The sequence below is a fragment of the Eurytemora carolleeae genome, unplaced genomic scaffold (assembly GCF_000591075.1).
Source record: "Eurytemora carolleeae unplaced genomic scaffold, Eaff_2.0 scaffold1376, whole genome shotgun sequence".
NCBI lineage: Eukaryota > Metazoa > Arthropoda > Copepoda > Calanoida > Temoridae > Eurytemora > Eurytemora carolleeae.
This window is the reverse complement of record NW_019397270.1, coordinates 91,226-101,307: the sequence shown is the minus strand read 5'-3', so window position 1 is coordinate 101,307 and position 10,082 is coordinate 91,226. Positions and strand designations below refer to the sequence as shown.

General features: G+C 32.1%; 3 protein-coding genes and 1 long non-coding RNA gene across 4 annotated transcripts in view; all 4 read right to left on the bottom strand.

Moving 5' to 3' along the window:
• Positions 1 to 272, bottom strand: part of LOC111713178 (vacuolar protein sorting-associated protein 13A) — a 29,017-nt gene extending 28,745 nt beyond the window's left edge. The window contains exon 1 of the mRNA XM_023487999.1: positions 131 to 272. The gene's annotated coding sequence lies outside the window, so the exon portion shown is untranslated. The remainder of the gene's footprint in view (positions 1 to 130) is intronic.
• A 1,328-nt stretch (positions 273 to 1,600) lies between these two features.
• Positions 1,601 to 2,745, bottom strand: LOC111713180 (carboxypeptidase B). Its single transcript, XM_023488000.1, has 3 exons — positions 2,622 to 2,745; positions 2,056 to 2,155; positions 1,601 to 1,814 (listed from the first exon to the last, which is right to left on the bottom strand). Exons 1-3 carry the CDS (start codon positions 2,728 to 2,730, stop codon positions 1,751 to 1,753), a joined length of 273 nt encoding a protein of 90 aa, XP_023343768.1. The 5' UTR covers positions 2,731 to 2,745; the 3' UTR covers positions 1,601 to 1,750.
• Positions 2,746 to 4,328: 1,583 nt separating this feature from the next.
• Positions 4,329 to 8,971, bottom strand: LOC111713170 (carboxypeptidase B). Its single transcript, XM_023487988.1, has 9 exons — positions 8,891 to 8,971; positions 8,370 to 8,436; positions 7,603 to 7,667; positions 6,932 to 7,021; positions 6,046 to 6,118; positions 5,823 to 5,883; positions 5,544 to 5,635; positions 4,862 to 4,981; positions 4,329 to 4,519 (listed from the first exon to the last, which is right to left on the bottom strand). Exons 5-9 carry the CDS (start codon positions 6,084 to 6,086, stop codon positions 4,354 to 4,356), a joined length of 480 nt encoding a protein of 159 aa, XP_023343756.1. The 5' UTR covers positions 6,087 to 6,118; positions 6,932 to 7,021; positions 7,603 to 7,667; positions 8,370 to 8,436; positions 8,891 to 8,971; the 3' UTR covers positions 4,329 to 4,353.
• Positions 8,969 to 10,082, bottom strand: part of LOC111713171 (uncharacterized) — a 3,535-nt gene continuing 2,421 nt past the window's right edge. The window contains exons 3-4 of the long non-coding RNA XR_002767616.1: positions 9,476 to 9,615; positions 8,969 to 9,001 (exon numbers count right to left, since the gene is read on the bottom strand). This is a non-coding gene — a long non-coding RNA (uncharacterized LOC111713171). The remainder of the gene's footprint in view (positions 9,002 to 9,475; positions 9,616 to 10,082) is intronic.

Here is a 10,082-nt window from a genome sequence, read left to right as displayed (position 1 = left end):
GGGCCGGGTTCCTGAGTTGTGATCAGAAATACAAACAAACAGAAAAACAGAGGTATTTATTTAATTGATTTCTTCACGGACTGTTTCAAAGCAATAAGATTTTTTTTCAAAAAGGGCCTAAGGGATATACCTGGAAATTTCTAGGTATCCACTTTTTAACAGTTCACATATTCTCACTATTCACCGTCACACATTTCTTCATTGTAACACTGTAATAACAAGTGTAATTGAGAAAACAAGAGGACGTGTGTAAGACTGAAAGGACGTGTGTATCCTCTATGACGGATCTCACATGACTAAACCAGTAAACCAGTAATCCTGGAACCAGCTGATTCTCCCGTCTTCTATCCTCCGCTTCCCTTAACCTCATTTACATCCATCCTCCAAACTAAACCGGGGAATAAAGTAGGACTAACTCTAGGATAGGACAAAATATAAGCCAGGATATAGGATAAAACTTGTTTTATAGGACAGGATATAGGACAGTTATAAAAGGTCCTTTAGATCTGTAACCACTGCACCGGTTTCGTTAACCTCGCTTATAATTCATCCTAAAGACAAAAACATACAAGTAATTGAAAAAGGAATTCGGAAGAAAATTGAAATGAAATAGAAAAATAGAAAAAAAAGATTGAAGAATATCGAAGAATGCATGGAAAGGCACAAAATGATTAGAAAGGGAAAGGCAGAAAGAAAGTTTGATCGCAAGATAGCGTGCTAATATATATATATTTACAAATATATATAGGAAATATTATGGAAAACACGGATACTTCAGGAGAATCAGAGGGAAAACAATTGTAGAGAGGGGGAATCTGAGGATGTAGATGGGGTAATTTATAAGGTTATAAATATCGTTCACAAGACTTTCTCCTCCTCAAATCATATATAACATGATCGGCTAAAGGTACTATCTACAAAATGACCCTCTCTTTAAAAAGAAAATATTGTTAATTTTTAAATATGGGTCTCTATAAAAGTGACTTGAAGCTTAAGCAAAAGAGGAAGTTGACAGAATTAAAAACGACCAAATTTTCCTTACTGTAGCTCAGATAAATGTGAAAGCCTAAAGGACACCTTTATTGATTGCGCCAACAAGGTTATAGTATATAGAGTGATTTTGTACCCTAATTCTTTACTAATTGTACAGGCCACGTAGTTCAAAGGTCAATCTGTATATTACATACCTGGGGTTGATTTTTAGCTAAAAATATTTAAATTGAGATGTGTTTTAAATGTAACTGTTAAAATCCACTAATACTTTATCGTATGGAGGATTACATTTTCACAGGAAGACGTACTATTACAGTCTTTTACAGAGCAATATTTCATCGTTAATAAACGGCTCTGAGAAAACTGACACTAAGTAAACTTTAAGAAACAAAACCTCCCCATACACTCCGAGAGCGTACTGTATCATTAGGCTATAATCTCTAAACAACCTTTATCAGTAAACTATCCCAAGTGTACACTCAGGCTAATGCACACGGAGAGGTAGCTAAGATCCAGCCCCCTGGATTGCGCAAAAAAATCTTTAAATGGATGGCTACATGAATTTACGTCTACAGTTCCTTTAAGATTTAGTTCCAAGAAAAAAAAATATTATTATCGAGTTTATTTCAGACTTAAACCATGAACGTATGTGTTCATGCAAACTTCTACATAATCATAAATAAATAAATAAATAAATAAATAAATAAGTAAATAATAAATAAATTTACAAATAACAAAATAAATAAGTGAATTGAGTTTATATGTTACTAAGCATGGTGTCAAGGCAGGTTACTGCCTCATTGCCCACATTCTTGATTAACCTGCAAAATTTGGCTTTTTAAAGTTAATTTAGAATATGCTCATTACATTGTTTTATTCAAAATTTAAGTAAAATATACAGTTTGGACGGAAATAAAGTCTACGGTGCCTAAGAAGAAAAACACGTTCACAAATTTCGGAAATTTAGGGTGGTTCCGCAATGATTTTTGATTAGCTTTTAATTGAAAAAGAAGTGAAAACATACATAAAAACTGTAATCTCTATATACAACCAAGTGTTTACCTGGCAGGGAGGATAAAGGCATGTTTGCCTGTATCTGGAAGCTCTACAGTAAAACTATATTTTATCCCGGCACCACCCTTTGCAAAGTCATCAGAGCCACCTAGGGAACATATTATAAACTAAACATTGACATTAGAGCCACCTAGCGGAGCTAATTATAAACTAACAATGACAGTCGAGCCATCTAGCGAACTTATAATAAACAAAGCAAGGAAATCAGAGCCACCCAAAGATTATGTCATAAACTAAACAATGACGTCAGAGCCACCTAGCGAACATATTATAAACTATCAGTTAAATTAGAGCAACCTAGGGAACACATTTTAAACTAAACAGTGACATCAGTGCCATCTAGGGAACACATAATAAACTAAAAAATGACACCAGAACCACTTAAGAGACCATTTTATCAACTAAACAATGACGCCAGAGAACTATAATAAATCAAACAGTCACCTCAAAACTGAGTCCACATTAGGAAGTGGAGGAAAATAAGGCTGCAGATGATTAAAAAAACAAAAAACTGAATAATAAATATTATTCAAGAATTATTCTAAAATTTAAACCTGAGGCAGGATACAGCAGTTTAGCAGCAGAACCAACTTCATAGATAGAGCCATATTTATTTTCTAATACTTCAGCAGTCCGGGAGCCAACCTGTGGAAATAGACCCATGTTAAGCTTTGCAGTCCAAAATATGAAATATACGTTAGAATATCAGAGGTTTGAAACAAAAGCATGTTATTTTAGTTATTTTCTCTCCTATTGCATAGTTTTGTTGAGAACTGCAAAAAAAAATAATGAGTTTTAAGATTGGGATTAAGATAACTCCATCATTTTGGCTAAAACAAAGAACTATTTGGATGGGAAATAGAAAAATAGAAAAAAAAGATTGAAGAATATATTTCTAATCAGGTTAAAAAAAAGTTTAATTGTGCATCAGCAAAGAGTTACCCAGAAAAGATGAGACTGTAAAGACGACCCAACATATGCCCATTTGAAGCTTGATTTTTGGTTTCTGCATTCAATTGAGTATATTGATGGTTTACGAAATGATTAAGAACAGAAATATGGCAGTTTTTAGCCTACAGGATAGTAGCTCTAGGTGTTCCTGGTTGTGGTACCGAAGGTACACCATTCTTTGCTGGTTGGAATGAGTTACTCAAAGGGTCAATATTACTACTAGGAATGTCTTTATAATATTCTTTGGAATCAAGGAAGTTAAAGGAGACATCTTCTATGATAGATTTACATGGTTGTCTTTTTTGTCCAAATTTAGTAATGTCTGATGGGTTTAGGGGGAAGCTCAAAGTTTCAATATATTCCCATCTATCGTTTGAAGTTGGGCGGGAGGATATTACCAATTTATTGTTTGAGGCAGAAGGTCTTATCAAGATTTGGGAATTTCTAAATTTGTTAGATTTATTGTACCCTTTCCTGATTTCCTTTATGTGAGAGTACAAGNTTTACGCCAAAATTTTAATAATTTAATTTACATTTACCTTACTGTACAAGTGATAATTACACCCTGGCCCTGCAAACCCAAAATAGTTGTTTAAAGGTAGAAAAGTTTATCTTACATGATTTGATATATGTTGAATTTATGTAAAATATATTTTTAATGATCAGCTTATAATCTACAAAGAATTGCAGCAACCTAGACAAGACTAGTTAGGATTTCAGGTCAATTATGAGCAAAGCAAAGGAATTGAGTTTTTGCAAAAAAATCTAATTTTCTTATCCTTATATCTTTGCAACCCAGTGTTCTAAACCTTAGATATTTCAAACTACTATTTATGTTAGATCGAATAATCTAAATTTGAAATATCATACATAGGTTTACATCATCTGGTTGCATAGATATAGGGATTATAAAGTTTGAATTTGTGGCAAAGACTCAATTCCTTTATCTGATTATTGCTCCTCAAATAGCTCTTCAATCAGTAAAGTGCAATTCACTTCAGTTTAAAGGGAGTGTTCGCGAAAATGAAAGGGGGTATAGGCTTAATGCGATAAAAAAAAGCGCTTTTGATCGCTACTAATCTTACTTCTATCTGTTGCGTCTATAAGGAGAAAATTTGTTTGAAAATAAATTGATTTTTTACGGTCTAAGTCGTATGTTGCAATTTTCTCAATTTGTATGGACGCCATGTTATTCGGTATGAGACGTCTTTAACAATTTTCTCCTTATAGACGCAACAGATAGAAGTAAGATTAGTGGCGATCAAAAGCGCTTTTTTATCGCATTAAGCCTACACCCCCTTTCATTTTTCACGAACACTCCCTTTAACGTAATATTTAGCTGACCTTGCATGCATTATCACTGGCCCCGTGACCTCCCCATCTATATCCAAAGTTCCGGTTTGGGTCAACTCCAAAACACTCTTGACCGAACAAACTGGATTGACCGGTTCGGGACCGAGTTTTTCTCCACATACGGTCATGATCTCTGCTGTACATATACCTGAAATATTGGAGTATTTTATTAAAAACAAAAAAGAAAATTAACACTTATGCACCCTGTAAAACAGTGTGCCCTATTCACTAGGATTTCAATTGACAGGTTTAGATTCAGAATTTGAATTTGTGATATAAACCTCAAGAGCAGTTTACAAGAATTACAGCCAAAGGTTAAGGAATGAGGATTGAAATTAATGTGGTCTTAAGAACTTCTGTCCTGACGATTAAAATGTTCCAAATTTAAAACCCATGTTTTTTGTCTCAACTCAAAAAATAGGATAATTAAGTTGTGACATAAGGAGGAAAAAAATGTGGTGACAATCGGATATAAAATACTTTATCTCACCCATCTGGGTTTGCAAGTGGAAGGATGAAAATGTCGTATTTGTTGAGGAGATGATCCAGTTCTGAAGTTTCTACTAGTTTGTGCAGGATAAAGCTTACTGAGGCTGGGCTAGCCCATTCTCTAAAAAAATATTTTTTTAAATTCATTTTAACCAGGTACAAGAGGTATAATTGTGTCCCCTGAAACATAACAAAGTATTAAAAAGTCATCTAAACGTTATGTAAAACTTTGCAAATATTTCTATTATTTTTATTTCTATTTCGTCGAAAAATACTAACAATCCACCACTGGTTTATATTATATTAAATATAATGTAAACAATAAATATGTAACTTTCCTTTTCCTTTCCTTTTCTTTCCTTTCCCTTTTATTTCAATTTTTATATTTTTTTAGAATGGGGGGAAATATTCCCACAACCTCTATTTTTGGAAGTTTTCAAATATTTTCTCCTTAAACACTTAATTTTGTATGTTTTTTTTTCATAAATAAATGATTACTTACTTACTTACTTAGTGAAAATTCCTAATGGAAATGTAATATAAACGTAATTTAAACATAATGCTGTCTTTTCTGTGAAGATTATCCAGTTAAAGATCTGCGAAATCAAGATTAAAGTTTAAAGTTTAGTAATAAGCTTCTTTATTATAATTATATTTCTTTTTCGAAGATTCTAAATGAATACCTGGCATGCATTCCACCGTCTACGAATACAGACTGGGTGCTGTTCCCCCCTAGTTTTACATGAGCAACCTTTAAAACTCGACCTTCGCTGGACTACAAAAAAATTTAAAAGATGAAACATTTTAGAGATTTAAAGATATTTAAATCAATAAAAAATTCCATTTTTGATTTCTGACGTTTTGTGCAATTGGCATTTTTTTTGTTTTAACATTTTTCTATTTTTAATGAATTTATCTTTTCTGATTTTGTTAATTTACATTTTTAGTTTAATTTTGATTACCTGTCCAATTTTGATCAATTCAACTTTTGATCCAAATTTCACAGCTAAGCATTCCATCCATCTAATAAATGTCATATTTAAGATTTTCAAGAACATGATATATATAATTTGTTACCTATTAAGAACAAAATATTAATAATCTGTTACCTATTATGATCATAATAAGAATATGCATCATGTGATTCTGTTACCTATTCTGAACATAACATGAATAATATGTTACCTGTCAAGAACTTCATATGAATGAAAATTATTCCAGTTCATTCCACTTGATGAACAATCAGCTGAATCAAAATCTAAAAACACAAAAAATAATGTCAACAAATCTTGAAAAATAAATCACCCTTTGCCACAAACTATCAGTATCAACTAGACGGAAGGAAAATGTAAATTTTTTGCGATATTGCTGCTCCGAATTTCTTACTCCGTAGCTCCTTTAGTATTAATTCTATAAGCAAAATTTTTCCGATCACGCATTAATCCACCATCAAAAGTTCCCAGCTCCGGTTACATATCAGAAATTTAAAACATTTTTGTTCTTTTTAAAAACTTAGACAAGAGCATACAAGGTTTCATTCCGTTGTACAATTAACATTAGTTTGACGTGAATACTGTTAAAATGATTAATCTTTAGTTGAAATATCAAAGGTTAACACTATCAGGTTGCAAATTAATTTTAAAATTTAAAATTTAAAAGATAATGGATTAAATTATTTGATTTTTTATGATAATTTCTTAATGATATCTAAACAGTAAACACTAATAAATATAAAAGTTACAATGAAAAATATAAAAATTTGATCTAGAATGCGAAAAAAAACCTAGTCAACAATAGTAAATACCTGGTTTAAAATCCGGAAATATATGGATTAAAATCCGGAAATGTCTGGAATTAGATTTGGAATTCCTGGTTTGAAATCCGGAAATACCTGGTTTAAAATCCGGAAAATGCCTAGTTTAAAATCCGAAAATACCTGGTTTGAAATCCGGAAAATGCGTAGTTTAAAATCCGGAAAACGCCTAGTTTAAAATCCGAAAATACCTGGTTTGAAATCCGGAAAATGCGCAGTTTAAAATCCGGAAAAAACTGGTTTAAAATCCGGAAATACCTGGTTTGAAATCCGGAAATGTTGAGACTGGAGAATTGATTGACGGGACAGACGAGCTTGAAGATGGAAATCTTCTGGGTTTTCTTAATCCTGAAAAGTTTTTTTTAGACATCTAATCTAAGTCTTCTAACAGCATCAAATACACATGGAATCTTCCTATTCCTATTTATGACTCTCTTGGATACTGTACTAAAATATATGTCAGCCTCAGTATTAATATCAGCATGGATAAATGTTTATGCTGACCACTGAACTAAAATCAGTTAATATTATTTACACAGATTATCTAGAAGGTTTCCGTGAAATTCAATATTAATCATTACAATTTACAATAATAAATTGAGACAAATAATCTAAGTGATCTATTGGCCGAGATATAGAGTTACCCACAAAGGATGAGACTTCAGAGACGGCTGTACAGCATTTTAGATTCTGTTCGAATATATGCTTCTTATTTGCTTCAACCTTATGAATCCTTCTATTCAAGGAATTTCAGGTCGTCGTTACCTGATAATCTCATTCTTTGTGTGTTATCCTCTACACTCTTCACGGAGAAATTGTATAGTTTAATACAGTATAGAAGCTTGTCTTGTTCACTGTCAAAGTGATTAAAACAAAATTTAAATTTTTTACAATTTATTAAATTTTGTTTTATTTGCTTATTTAAATACCTTGTTCCTCTGGTTTTCTTCTGTTTCTGTTTGTTGGGGGGCTGAGCAGATCAAATAGAGGTAAACTATTTCACAGACAAATCAATGGTAAATATAGGTAAACTATTTCACAGACAAATCAATGGTAAAAAAAGATAAACTATTTCACAGACAAATCAATGGCAAATATAGGTAAACTATTTCACAGACAAATCAATGGTAAATATAGGTAAACAATATCACAGACAAATCAATGGTAAATATAGGTAAACAATATCACACACAAATAAATGGCAAAAAATATTCTAAAATTATTAAAAGTTTCTGACTGTTGACGTACTTTGAAATAGCGATTCACAACAGTGCCCTCTGATCTGACATTAAAAAAATTTTAACATTTGCGTCACTTTATACACAGAACCACAATTGAAGATGATCAAATTTTAAATAAAACAAAACAAAGATTACTCCCTCATTTTTGCTGTGAAAAAGGTTAGTAGGGTACCTAGGTGAATCGGAAATAGTGTATAATAGTGTATAATAGTGTATAATAGTGTATAATAGTGTATAATAGTGTATAATAGTGTATAATAGTGTATAATAATGTATAATAGTGTATAATAGTGTATAATAATGTATAATAGTGTATAATAGTGTATAATAATGTATAATAGTGTATAATAGTGTATAATAGTGTATAATAGTGTTTACAAATTAGAATGAAACTAAATAGAGAAGAACGCCAACGTAAGAAAGAACTAAAGATTGGAGACCATCAATGAGTGTCCCTGAAAATTCCAGTTCCACCATTTTGTCTTTTTGATCGTGGGGTTTCTGGCAGAATTGATAAAAGACCTGAAATAATAAAATCATGATATAAATCTAGATATTTCCAATATCTGCAGTCCTGACCAGAAACTTAATGTTAATTTAAAAAAATGTGCGTGCTTATCATTTTTGAACAATTGTTAGTAATAACAATTTACAAATCCTTAGATGACAGTTCTCAACAAATGAAAAAAGAAAATGCCTTTCGTCATTTCACAGTTTTCTGGTTATACCATGGTAATATATCCCATTAATTCAGATGGGGGGAGGGGGGGGGGCAGATCTTTCTATTAGATTAACTAAAAAGACACACGTAAATACTCCTACTTATAAAGGATTTCTTATTTTTTCGAAAAGTTGGCCACTCTTTTAGAATTTAATATGCTTCGATTTTAAAAAAATGATTGATTCAGAAATCCATTTCAAGATCTTATAATATGAATCAAAATCGATTAAATGTGTTCAACAAATGTCAACTTACTTTCGAGTTCTTGTTGAAATTCTTTATATTTATTGTCCGGTTCATCCTGCGCTTCCTGCTCCTGTTCATGATCTTCNTTTAACACTTTGTACCCACTGTACAATCTTCGACCTATGTACATAACTTTGGTTGTACAGTACTGTCGAAAAAATAGAGAGAGAAAGAGAAAGTTACGGCTGTGACCCTCTTTGTTCTGCAATGTTAGGATAGGGTTTTAACACTTTGTACCCACTGTACAACCTTCGAACTATGTACATAAATTTGTATGTACCGTACCGGCGAGAAAACTAGAAAATTAGGCAGATATAGAGAGATTAAGAGAGAGTTGCGGCAAATGCGAAAATAAACCAAATTGCAGCCTTGAAACAATAGTGAACAATTTCATGCTGCAATTTTACGATATGTTCTTAACATTTAGTGACTGTTGTACAAACTTAGACCTATGTACACAAATGTTATAGCGTACGATAGATGTCAAGACAGAAAGAGAGTTGCAGCAAAAGCATAAATAAACAGTAAAATCTATAAACATATGTGATAGTGCAAAAGTTAGTTAAAAAAAAATTATTGCATCTTTTATCCTACCTGACTCCAGCTCCATCTGCGGTGATGCATCAGAACTGTTGATGCAGTATACTGTGACCAGTAGCATCAACAAGGTGGATTGTATCAACAAAGGGGAGTGCATCAGGTTTAACAACATCTTGACAATTAACAAGCAAGATCTACAAAAACAGCTTTATACAATCTACTTTTTGCATCATAAATAATTTTGATTCTTGTATTTTTATACAAATATATAGATACTAGGACTAATGTTATATGTCATAATGTGCAAAATATCCCCCCCCCCACCAAACAATTTCGATTGTTATTCTATTGTTATTTTATGTTGAATAATGCATAACATTCAACTAGTCTTAGCTGTAAATATTCTGCTCTGTTACTGACCACGAATTTACGAAACTACTCAAAAATGTATTTTTCACTGTATATAAAATATGCATAAGATTAGGTAGCCTATATATAGGGATGGAAATACGATTAGGTAGCCTACATATAGGGATGGACATACGATTAGGTAGCCTACATATAGGGATGGACATACGATAAGGTAGCCTACATACAGGGATGGACATACGATTAGGTAGCCTACATATAGGGATGGACATACGATTAGGTAGCCTACATA